The sequence below is a fragment of the Salvia hispanica genome, chromosome 6, assembly GCF_029641045.1.
Source record: "Salvia hispanica isolate PSC_SH4W2 chromosome 6, Shi_PSC_v1, whole genome shotgun sequence".
NCBI lineage: Eukaryota > Viridiplantae > Streptophyta > Magnoliopsida > Lamiales > Lamiaceae > Salvia > Salvia hispanica.
The window spans coordinates 39,472,581-39,484,452 of NC_142697.1; the positions used below are offsets into that span (position 1 = coordinate 39,472,581).

An 11,872-nucleotide genomic window follows, 5' to 3' on the forward strand; every position below is an offset into this window, starting at 1 on the left:
ATATATTTCTAGTGGCGATTCACACTACATTTACAAAGGTTTTGCATATTTTTCTTATATTTGAGGAGAAGTTCAAACGACTAATAATCACAATCATGTAATGTGATTTTGAAGTTTAATTCATTTTTAACTTCTTTTCTTAACTCTGCCTTTGATTTACTTCATAATTTCGTTATAAAGCCGACCGTTCATTTTGTAAAAAGATATAGATAGTCCGAGCATGATAGAGAGGCCGCCTCTCTACATGCTCAAGCACGGACTTGCGTGTCAGTTTTGTACCGTGCTTAAACCCAACTGCTAAGTACACGGCTACAATTATCTTGACGATCTTTGTCAAAAATTGTACTTTTATTTACAATTATTATACCTCACATTGTAATTTTTATTTATATTGTACTATATCAATACACACGCAAATACGTCGACGTTGAGTCCCTTCTCACGCAGGGCAATCATCGGAATACCGACAATCGGTTTAGGCTGGATCTTCAAATTTGACTTTGGACAATTGGTGTATAGGAAGACTTGAACCCGGAAAGGAAATCCAGCATCATCAAACAGTAATTATATAATCAAGAATCCTGAGCCTCATTCTCCAATAATTTGGTTTCAAACTTTTGTATAAAATGTTAGTGTGACATAACATTAACATACCAACAAAAGGTATAGCTACACTGGCTTTGTGGACAGTAAAATACTAGCTTTCCACTGAAACACGAAGCTGCAGTCATTTTGGATGACGATTCCAGTATTCCAGATCCTTCCCCTAGTCCACTCCAACATCTTATAATGTAACTAAATCTTGAATCCATGTTTGATAAATCTGTATCCTGCTACTCCGGGCCGACCGACGACCCAAAAGCACTTCAAATAAGTTGAGCTTTCTTAAGATCTGACAGAACCCCTCTGTCTTCACTACTCCTCTCATTGTACAGAACCTTCGAATTGTAAACAATAGTGTCGTTACAGCATAACTGTGAAATTCTAAATAATTATGTTGCGTAGGGCAAACTGAAATGATCGATCTGAATGGATTGTGTACCTTATCGATGATTCCATATTCAACAGCCTCACTAGGACTAAAATATTTTGGACGCCTTATGTCTTCTTCGATCTGCTCAGGTGATTTTCCAACGTGTTTCGCGTAGAGTTTGACCTTTCAAATTAAATATGCACTTCTTAAACGAAACTTGACACAAAGATAAGAGATGGGAATTAAAACATGCAGCTTTGCAGAATCCTCTTATAATTTTTTTAAAACGAAATTTCTAGGGTATAAATGAGGGAAGCTATCTGTTAAATTTACCAACTCGGCCTTCACATTTCTAACTTCTTTCCTCATAAGCTCTACATCTGTTGCTTGACCCTGAAACCTGGCAATTGGCTGAAAAGTAAATTTGTGATTAATATAAGAACGAAAGCTACAAACAAACTAAAGGGAAACAATCTATTCGTGTGAAAACATCAAAGTGAAATACAAAGCCATGTATGGCTTAAAGTAAACCTGCTTGATCATTATTGTTGATGAGGGTAAGGCAGATCGATTCCCCTTTGCACCAGCAGCCAGTAGAAGTGCAGCTTCTCCCCATGCATTGCCCACACACAGCGTAAAAATTGGTGGTTTCACATATCTGTAAGGAATTAAATGTAAGAATCGCAAATGGAATTGAAAAGATATTTGTTTCGTCATTTCTCAATAACCTCTACAATTCTTTTAAGCTAGTTGAAGGAGAAAAAATAAAAGGAGGTTTGACTCCAAGTTGGAACGGTAAATGAACAGAAAGATTCACGAAAAGCATTTGATCAATCTTGCCTCAGTTTCTGGTAATTTTATCACCATGACATATTATTATTCCTGTTACATGATGGAGCCACTAAATTTTCATTTTATGTTGAGCTTGGTTTTTGTGGATGTCCATACTAACTTTACATACAGATAGCTATTAGCTAGGACTAAAGATTCTGTAGCACAGTTACAGATTTATAACCTCATAACATCGTATATTGCAAATGCTTCTGTTTCATAGCCCAACTTCTCACCACCCTGCAGAAAGTAAAATAACAATGGAAACAGAATCAATGAACTTGAATGTTCCAGTGACAGCAAATGTAAGAACTGCAATTTATTGCCTTCTGGTACAGCCATACATCAGTGACATCTCAATTTAAAATGATGAGATCTAAGTTGCAGAGAGGGGAGGAAAGTATCCATATCTAAAGGTGATAGAGTGAAGGTAAGAGGGAAAAATATCAATGAGCTAAAATAGAACATAAACACCTAGAGTCACACTGTCACAGAGTACACACTATGCACACAGCCTAAACCACAGTTAATATCCAGAAAAACATAGTCCTTAGTTAGTGGGGATACACTTATTAATAGTCCTAACCCCACTGGCCTGTGTAAAACCCTAAATCAGTTTACATAAAACCCAACTGAAAGAGAGAATAATAAAAATAACTAAGACTCAAGCACAAAAAAAAATCAAAACAATTAAAGACTTAGTCGCTGCATCAGCTTGATCCCTACACCTCGAATACAACTTCAGCCCCCTTGGTGTAGTCGTATCAAAAGGTCTACGTAGGCAAGTAGATATTAGATAATTTGCCCGAATTTCAACCATGAATTATTAATGTGATAAGCTCACAACAGCAAACTTTGGTCAGGTAATGTTTCTTGGTAAATCATATTTATATCAAAACAAGACCATTTCTAGGTAAAATGAATTTATAAACCACCAATGCTAAAAGCTGAACTCTGATACTTGAGCATACTTGAGGAAGAATACTCTTCAAATGACAAGTTATACGAAGAGGGAAGGGATCATGTGACAGGTGATTAAAGTACACCCAAATCTGGGGATATTCCATGTGTTTAGGTATGCAATTTGATGTGTTTGCAAGTGCAACGAATGTGGGTGGAGTTTTGAAGTCATTTGTTTTCGTTTCCCCGAAAAGTAAATTGGTGAAGTTTTGAAGTCATTTGTTTCGTTTCCCCAAGAAATAAATTGGTAATAGCAATATGTACATTGAAATGCAGAGGCTGAAGCCAGGGATGGATAAAAATTCAAAATAATAAGCTAACCTTGGTCGTCCCAGTGGAATTGACGTAAAGATATATTGGTTTTTCCTCATCTTCATATTGTAGGTAAAGGAATTCAGCAAGTATCAGTTCAGTGACAGAGGGAACTAGAGACATCCCCAAATACACAATGCGGTTCTTGTACAAGTATGATGCTAAATCTGGTGGAGGTTGCTCCCAAGCACTTCCTCTGGAGAAGGGGATTACCTGTAACGTAAACACGAAAGATCAACATTGAGTCGGCCATAAAGGGCAGTATATAACTCACAACACCGGAGTGGGCCAACTTCAAGTTAGGTTCAATCAAACCCTAACAATACCATATCTAGTTATCCGCAAAGGATTGAAATTAGTGATGTACATATAAGATTTCTAGAACGAGGTCAATGTATATAACTTGATATGTCCTCTCACTAAAAATGTTAGGAAATAGCATTAAGAGTTACAACAGAAGAATCAACATCCACATCCTTCCAGCTTCCTTTGCTAATAAAAAGAGACATTGTTTTTCTGGTGATGCATGGTTCTACTTCTAACGAATTAAAGCTTGAAGACTAAAGCTCTACTATGCCAAGTATCATAACCCTTGAGGCAGTCTACTATGATTAAGAAATTTATATATAAAGTAAATTTGACGTATATTAGCAAGAAACAAAAGTAATCTAAATCTAATCAGTCAAATGTGTATCTAAGTATCTAGAGTATTTTAATCAGTTAATTGTCAATTAAATTTAAACCTCATATAACCTTCATAATCCACACAGTATAAGTAAAATGTGAACTGGTCTTTGTTGTGCCTTGTGCTCCTAGATTTAACTCAGCATATTCATGAGATATGCTATAGCCACTGGATATGATATATCAAGGTCACAGCATGCTGAACAAGTTACCTAACAATCTGTGGCAGGGAGCATAGTTACAAACTTACAATTAAGCTATAAAATTGTGCCAGAAAAAAAAATCTGAATTAGGAAACAGAACAGAGTTCATCTTAAAAGTACAGGAATACGAATTCCTTTTATGTCCTATTCAAGCCACAACTTTTCTTGACCCAGGTTCAACACAAAGTGGAATAGATTTAACTAGTTCTCAAAAAAATGGGGCAGTTGAATGTATTTCCTGTTCTAGTCACCAGAAAAGAGTACATTTTTTTAACATTCCACAAAGGATGAGCCTTTAAACTAGCGATGGTCATCAAATAATCAAGATGTTGGAAGAACCAGCTAAACGTTTTATATGAATATCAAGATCATTAATAGGCCAAATAAGGCTGAGCAAGTGGACCACAAAGCTTGATATCCTGGATAAGAAACAAGCATGAGCTAACAATTTAAACTCCACGAAATATTCAAAATTAGAATGTGTTGGTGATGTCGAACCCAATTTCAATCCAATTAAGAAGAAATGCATGGTCCCGCCCTAAAAATAAGTTCGAATACGATTGAGGCGATATTAAATTCTAGTGTTCAAAGTGCAGACCGAGTTATCTCAACAAATCCACAATTTAAGAAAAATTAGGGATAAAATACCATAGTAACAACGCCACGCTTCCCTCGAGAGGTCGAATTGGAGGAGTTATCAGTAAGGGAAGCGGGTCGGATCCTTAAACCGGTAAAGTCGCCGGAGACGCTTCCCCCAACGAATGGAGAGAGAAAAGCGGTGGGCGGAGATGGCCTGCGGGAAGATGGCGAAGAAGAAGGAGGCGCGGTTACACTCAGTGTGGTGTTTAGTCTCATGCGAGTAGTCGGAAACAGGATGGAAGCCATAGCTGCAGATTTCAGTAGGAGAGAGAGATACAGAGAAAGAGGGGTTTTGGATTTTAATTTGTTGAAGTAAAAGTAAACAGGTTGGGTAATTTTATTTTCATATTCTATTGAATTCTTACTGTAAAAAAACAAATTCCATTTTTTTCTGAATATAATTACTGTGGTTAGAGATTTTATTTTACAGTCTGTAGGTTTTTATAGAAAGAAAGAAAGAAAAAAAATGGCGTCGAGGGTTTAAAAACTCGTATGTTTCTACGTTGTAGCTCAAGGCTGTGAGAAATCGCCCCATTTTTGATTCAGCGCAGTGGTGGAATGAATGTATGAGAAAATGCAAGCTATTGGATTGTTAACGCGTAGGTCGGCTAGGGTTTTCAGAAACCCTCCGCCGAGTTTGCTCAACCTAGTGTCCATGGACTCGTGTTGTGAGTTCAGCTCACTGCGCCGCGGCTTTCACTCCGCTGCGTTTTTCTCAGGTACGATTTCTCCACAATTAATTAGTCTTATAATATCAAAGTGTGAACTCCGAATTTCTGAAAATGAAAACTGGAGCTGAATAATGCAAAATATTTAGGTATTGGAAGCATTAATGTTAAACATTTGTTAGGAAAGGTGTTCTTTTTCCTCAAATTGATAGACTGGCATACAAGTCATCGTTTCAATGTATTTATTCCATGTGATATGGTCAAATTTGCAGGGAATATGCACGGAGGTTTTTCAAATGTTGAATTGTTTAGTCGAAAAGATACAATACAAATCCCACCATTATCAATGATGGCATCGAGCAGATTGTTTTCTTCAGAAGCTCCAGAGAGTGGAAATGTTTCTGCTGCAGATGGTTATAATTCTACAAATTTGCTAATAGTTTTTTTATATGGGTAAAGAAGGTTGATTTTTGGAGTTAATTTAGCTTGCAAATCCATGTGCTGTTTTTGGTGCAGAGACAGTGAAGGAAATATATGATAAGTTGCTAGACAGTATTGCAAAGAGAAGAACTGCACCTCCGAATGCGTGGATGTGGTCGCTCATTGCTAAATGCTCTACCAATGAAGATATTAAGCTCTTGTTTGACATTCTGCCGAAACTTCGTGCTTTTGTTAGTAGTTATTGATTTTGGTACTCGGACTTTTTCTTTTTCTTGTGTAGTATTATTTGTTTATATGTCTTTTTTGGTTTATGGGTTGCAGAGACTCTCCAATCTTAGGATACCCAATGACTTTAACAGCGCACTTTGTAGGGCAATTACACAGGCTTGTGTTCGTGCAGGAGCTGTTGACTTTGGTAAGAGTCTTATTTTCATATTTGGAATTTTGGACAATGTGTTTTCTTCTGTTTCTTTCTTTCTCTTTTTCCATTCACTTACATCTGATGTATGGCCTTATATGTGTATATGTATAGTTACAATCTGTATTGTGCTTGACATGGCCTAAGGCGCCTAGGATATCATTTCCAATGTTTTCTAGCACAAAATTGAACAAATTGACCTTGGTATGCCTATGCTGATGAGGACATACTCCCTTGTTTGGTTGATAAATATGGATTTAGAAAGAATGCATTCTTTCTAGGCAATGAAGTAAGACAATAATTGTGTTACTAGTGATTTGGTGTCATGTAATTTGAGTACTAAAAAATTGCTAGTTTTATTACAGTCAGCTATTTTCCTATTGTGATGGTCATCAAACTCTGCATGATTGTTTTTTGAATTACAAGTCACACAACCCAGACTCACTCACTGGAGGTGACTTGAACCCCATCCTATTGGTTAGAGGGGAAGCGTCCTGCCAAATGAGTTGCCAGCCTGCCCTTAGCCATCACTCTGCATGATTTATAATTCTCTTCTTTCTATGACCCTTTACTTATCATAACATCATTATTTGTAAGGTCCAACCTTACTGATGATCTTTCTTTTATGCTCCTCATTTTTCTTAGCAGTATGGAATATTAACAACAATATATGCAAACAGGTATGAAGGCACTGTGGAAGCACAACTTATATGGATTGACTCCTGACATTGGCTGCGCTCACCAGCTCTTGGTACGTACATGCTCTTTCAAGTGTCTCCTTTTGTATATTTGCAAGCCTGCACGGACATTTATGGTGTTTCTTTTATGGATGCAGTTGCACGCTAAACAACATAATGATGCGAAACTGATGGTCAAAGTAATTAAAGTTTTGATGAAAAATGATATACCTTTGCAACCTGGCACGGCGGATATAATTTTCAGGTATATGTTAAGTAACAAACCTTTCAATTTTAGTATTACCGCTTCTGGATTTCAATATTAACTGTCTGGTTTCTGTATTTCGTGGCCTTTCTTATTTCCTCACTTCCCTTTCTTCTCAAACGAAATTTATGACAAGACATGCATACATAGCTAGAGTCATGATGGAGAAATGATTAGATTAATGATGCTGCGGTAAAAATTATAGCAGCTCCATCTGGTCTTAGTTGTTTACAGTTTTCTGATCCTCTTTATTTACTTTTTTAACTGATTGGGAATATTCTTTTCCTCATTTTGTTCCACATGTTTCACTTGTAAATTTACATTTTCCTACTGGATTTTGCCTACTGCAGCATATGTTGTAACACGGACAGATGGGATCTAATATCGAAGAATGGGAAAAGGTTCATCAAATCAGGAGTAAGCCTCAGACAGACTTCATTTGACATGTGGATGGAATTTGCTGCCAAAAAAGGTCTTAACTGTTTCTTTTCTGATTAGAGTCTACTTTCTGGATATCATTTCCCCCGCTGTTTCAAATGATTGGCTCAGTATAATAGTATGAGTATTTGGTCCTGTAATGATGGGATTTTATTCTTCACATGAAGAAATGTCTTAACTAGTTCATTAATGCTTATTCTTGCAGGAGATGTTGAATCCTTATGGAAGATTGAGAACTGGAGATCACAGGCTATGAAAAAGCATAGTGTTTCGACTGGATTTTCCTGTGCAAAGGTAATGTATTGGTTCTGCTATTGGCTTCCTGAGCTATTGAGTATTTTGATCCGACCCCTTAAAAGATTATTTGATTATTCTTCATCACTTCATGTTTTATCATCTGGTCGTTTATTGCCAGTGAGGTTCTAGTTTCTTTCTATCGATGACTTGCCATACTTTATCCCAACATAACTGCTAAGTGCAAACATTAGAAGGAGAACTTGAAATTTTGTGTCGAACTTGTAATGTTTTGTATGATAGCCAGTAGCCACTAGCCATTATATACACTATTATATAAAGGATCTTGTATTGTTGTGCATGAAGCTTAACCTCGATGTGTCCAGGGTTTCCTTCTTGAGCATAAGCCCGACAGTGCCGCTGCTATCATTCAAGTGCTTTATCAGGTACGCGTTAGGCTGATATCAATGATTTAGTACATAAAAAAAAATCAATTTAAACCCTGTCATGTTACAAATTTTGAAGTGAGTATTTTCTGTATACCCAGACTGTTTCTGACCTCAAAAGGCCATCTATCACGGTTGAACTTCAGAAGCTAGTTAGCGAATGGCCTTTGGATGTTATAAAGCATCAAAATGACGACAACAGAAAGGTATTCTCATTTCCTTTTTCATAATTTTTTCACTGTAAGGCTTTTATGGTCCCTTTTTATTACGTCAATGAGCTTGATCTTTGCTGTGGGCACGTGGCATGATTTATGAAACTAGAATATTTCAAGTTATTACATGACATTTAGCTTTCCAAAGCCAACCTAGTGGTCATTGCATGTGGGAATCTAATTTCGCAAGTTTCTCAGGCATTTACTGCAGCAATACAAACAGATATCTCGGAGCTGATCAGTGCTCTACAAAGCTTGGGTGTGAGAGAAAACGTCACCCCGGTGCAGTTTGGCGAAAACGGACCCATCTCTGCTTAGAAGCCTTGGATTTTGGTATCAAATGGCGAAGGTTTTTGCTACAAGACAGGCTAGTTGAATTCTATGATCTCTGCTGCAGCAAGAAATTTTGACAGTACTCTTACAAATTCCATCGTTTTCAGATCAACAATTTCAGCATAACCGCAAATCTTAAAGCGAAGTCTCTTTTGCTAGTTGCACAAGCGCATAAAATAGCCATTATTATGCTTTTCGAAATGATAAACTATGAAGTAATGAAATTGCTATTTCCTCATCTTCTCATGAAATATTGTGGCATCCCAAATAATATTGTTTTAATCATTTTGGCAGATAGACCAAGATTTTTACTCTCACTCTCTCTAAATTTCAACGCATTTTTCTTTATTCTTAGGTTAGGCCAACTAAGGTTAGTAGTAGAACCTTCTATAGGGACTTGGTTGGAGAGCCCATCACTAGCAACAGGATAGATTGCATTAACTTTGTTTCTTATGCGATGTTGTCGAGGTGACACCAATTTACTTATTAAATAACTCCAGCTCCATTTATTTGTCATATACCTGAAATTAGGTGTGTGTGTGTGTGTGAGAGAGAGAGAGAGAGTTGTAGCCACCATGAATGCAAAACAAGGTGAGTTGAGAGTGTTGATGTTCCCATGGTTGGCTCATGGCCATGTTTTTCCCTTTCTTGAACTAGCCAAAGGCCTAACCAAGAAACACTTCCATGTCTACTTGTGCTCCACATCCATCAACCTCGACTCCGTCAAAAACAGTCTCAACAACAATGATATCCCGATCGAGCTAGTCGAACTTCCTCTCCCATCCCTCCCCGATCTCCCTCCACACTACCACACCACCAAGAACATCCCACCCCACCTCATGCCCACCCTCATGAAGGCCTTCCAGATGTCAGCCCTGGCCTTTTCCGACATCATCGCCGACCTCAAACCTGACTTGCTCATCTATGACGGCTTCCAGCCCTGGGCAGCCAGGGCCGCGGCGGCCCAGGGCATCCCGCCCATCTTCTTCTCCACTTCCGGCTCCACCTCGCTCGCCTTCTTCCACCACCACCACACTCATAAGAGCTGGGACACCTTCCCTTCCGACACCATACGGTTGAAAGAGCACGAGAAGAGGGCCATGATCACCGCAGGCGAATCCATCAAAGTCAAGAATGTTGATGATGGAGACTTCATCTTCGGCATCTTCAAACTCTCTTGTGAGATAGTCTTGATCAAGAGCTACAGAGCGTTGGAGGGGAAGTACATGGACTATCTCTCTAGTTTATGCGAGAGAAAGCTCATCCCAACTGGTCCCTTGATCGCGCATGGCGACGATGAAGGTGTCGATGATCGAGACCTCGAGATGATGAGATGGCTCGGTGAGAGAGAGGAAGGCTCAACTCTCTACATCTCATTTGGGAGTGAGAATTATGTGTCAAAGGAGCAAATGGAGGAGATAGCAAAAGGGTTGGAGGTAAGTGGCGTCAACTTCATATGGGTTGCTAGGTCTCCGGCGGGGGGTGACAGTGGCGCCTCCGTGCCGGAGGGGTGGAGAGAGAAGGGGGTGGTGGTGACGGGGTGGGCGCCACAGGCGGCGATCTTGGGGCATCGGAGTGTGGGAGGGTTCATGACACATTGTGGGTGGAGCTCGGTGACGGAGAGCGTGTACTACGGTGTTCCGGTGGTGGCGCCGTGGCGGTGCCGTTCAAGGCGGATCAGCCGGTGAATGCGAGGCTGGCGGTGGAGGCCGGCATCGGGGTAGAGGTGGAGAGGGGTGAGGACGGGGGGTTTGATGGGGATGGGGTGGCTAGGGCTATTAATGAGGTGTTTGTGGAGGGGAGGGAAGGGTTTAGGAGGAGAGTTGGGGAGTTGAGGGAGAAGATGAAGGTGGAGGAGGAGGAAGCCATGGATGAAGTGGTGAAGGAGCTTTCCAGAATAATTAATAAGGGAAGGCAACAGTATACAAAGGACTAATACTAGTAAATCTCATTTGTAACGTAAAACAACAGTATACAAAGAATATTTGCCCTTCTTTAGTGGTTTGAGATAGAAACTGGCCACCAACGCCTCTTTAAATCCTAGTACTATATTGCTTAGCTTTTACAGTATAATGTTAATTCTATTTCAGCAACAGTTATTAATGAATTAAATTCCTATCATAATCAATTAACAAAGACTTATTTTAGATGGGAAGAGACTTACTATTTTAGATGTGACGCCACTTTTTAGTTGAAATTTTAACAAGAGACTTATTCCTTTTACTTTCTTCGTCACTAAAATTTTGTCATAGTTTGACCAGACATGAGTTTTAAAAAATATAATGGAAAGTGAGTTGAAAAAGTTGGTAAAATGTGAGTCATACTTTTAAAGTATTAATTTTATAATAAAATATGAATGCGAATAAGTTAGTGGAATGTGAGATCTACTGTCAGAAATGGTAAAAAAAATCGATGTGGCAAATTTTGTGTTACGGACGGAATGGAAAAATGTGACAAAATTTCAAGGACGGAAAGAGTAACTAAAAAAATACTAAAAATTTAGCTGATTCAGCTTCTTCTAATCATAACAGTTGGGCTTTGCTCTTCTTCAAGAAACTGTTGAGTTTTTTGCCTAAAATAGTTGGCTGCCTCTCCTCCAAATCGTTGTGGGTTTTCACCAATCCAATTGTAGCTTCATCATCAAGAATCAGCCTTAGAACTACACCTACTATCACATGATATCATATACTTTCTTCGTGTGCCATTAATCATCTCAATTTGTTATTTCGTTCGTTCGTGAATACTTATCTCATTTGTTGTTTACTAGTACTTTCTTCGTCTCACTATAAACGAGTTACTTTTCTTTTTGGGACGTCCCATCTAGGGATGTCAATCGAGCTAGCCCAACGAGTTTCTACTTGGGTTTTTTTTTTTGTAAAAATTAACTCCTATATGAAGGAGGATATTATATATAAACTCCTAAGAAAGGAGGAAATTACAACTGTATATGAAGGAGGATATTATATATAAACTCCTAAGAAAGGAGGAAATTACAACTGAGGTTAAGAGGGTCGAACTTGGCACTTCATACATTGATGTCCAAGCTCCTTGCCGCTAGGACAAAGGCTCTGGACATCAACTCTACTTAGGTTGTGGGTTAATCGGGTACATGTTAATCGGATTGAAATTTTATCGGGT

At 38.6% G+C, this 11,872-nt stretch overlaps 2 protein-coding genes and 1 pseudogene across 2 annotated transcripts; 2 read left to right on the plus strand and 1 right to left on the minus strand.

The window, feature by feature from the left end:
* Window positions 1–550: 550 nt before the first annotated feature.
* LOC125203198 (ATP-dependent Clp protease proteolytic subunit-related protein 4, chloroplastic-like) lies at window positions 551–4,848 on the minus strand. The gene is made up of 7 exons (XM_048101506.2): window positions 4,612–4,848; window positions 3,086–3,289; window positions 1,989–2,044; window positions 1,505–1,631; window positions 1,307–1,384; window positions 1,043–1,156; window positions 551–938 (listed from the first exon to the last, which is right to left on the minus strand). The coding sequence occupies exons 1-7, from the start codon at window positions 4,846–4,848 to the stop codon at window positions 867–869; spliced, it is 888 nt and encodes a 295-aa protein (XP_047957463.2). The 3' UTR covers window positions 551–866.
* Window positions 4,799–8,972, plus strand: LOC125207110 (adenylyl cyclase). The gene is made up of 12 exons (XM_048106325.2): window positions 4,799–4,928; window positions 5,112–5,321; window positions 5,543–5,683; window positions 5,787–5,941; window positions 6,033–6,126; window positions 6,810–6,880; window positions 6,965–7,071; window positions 7,422–7,543; window positions 7,715–7,803; window positions 8,130–8,189; window positions 8,291–8,395; window positions 8,600–8,972. The coding sequence occupies exons 2-12, from the start codon at window positions 5,165–5,167 to the stop codon at window positions 8,717–8,719; spliced, it is 1,221 nt and encodes a 406-aa protein (XP_047962282.1). The 5' UTR covers window positions 4,799–4,928; window positions 5,112–5,164; the 3' UTR covers window positions 8,720–8,972.
* A 129-nt stretch (window positions 8,973–9,101) lies between these two features.
* LOC125207109 (mogroside IIIx synthase pseudogene) lies at window positions 9,102–10,858 on the plus strand (annotated as a pseudogene).
* Window positions 10,859–11,872: the final 1,014 nt, after the last annotated feature.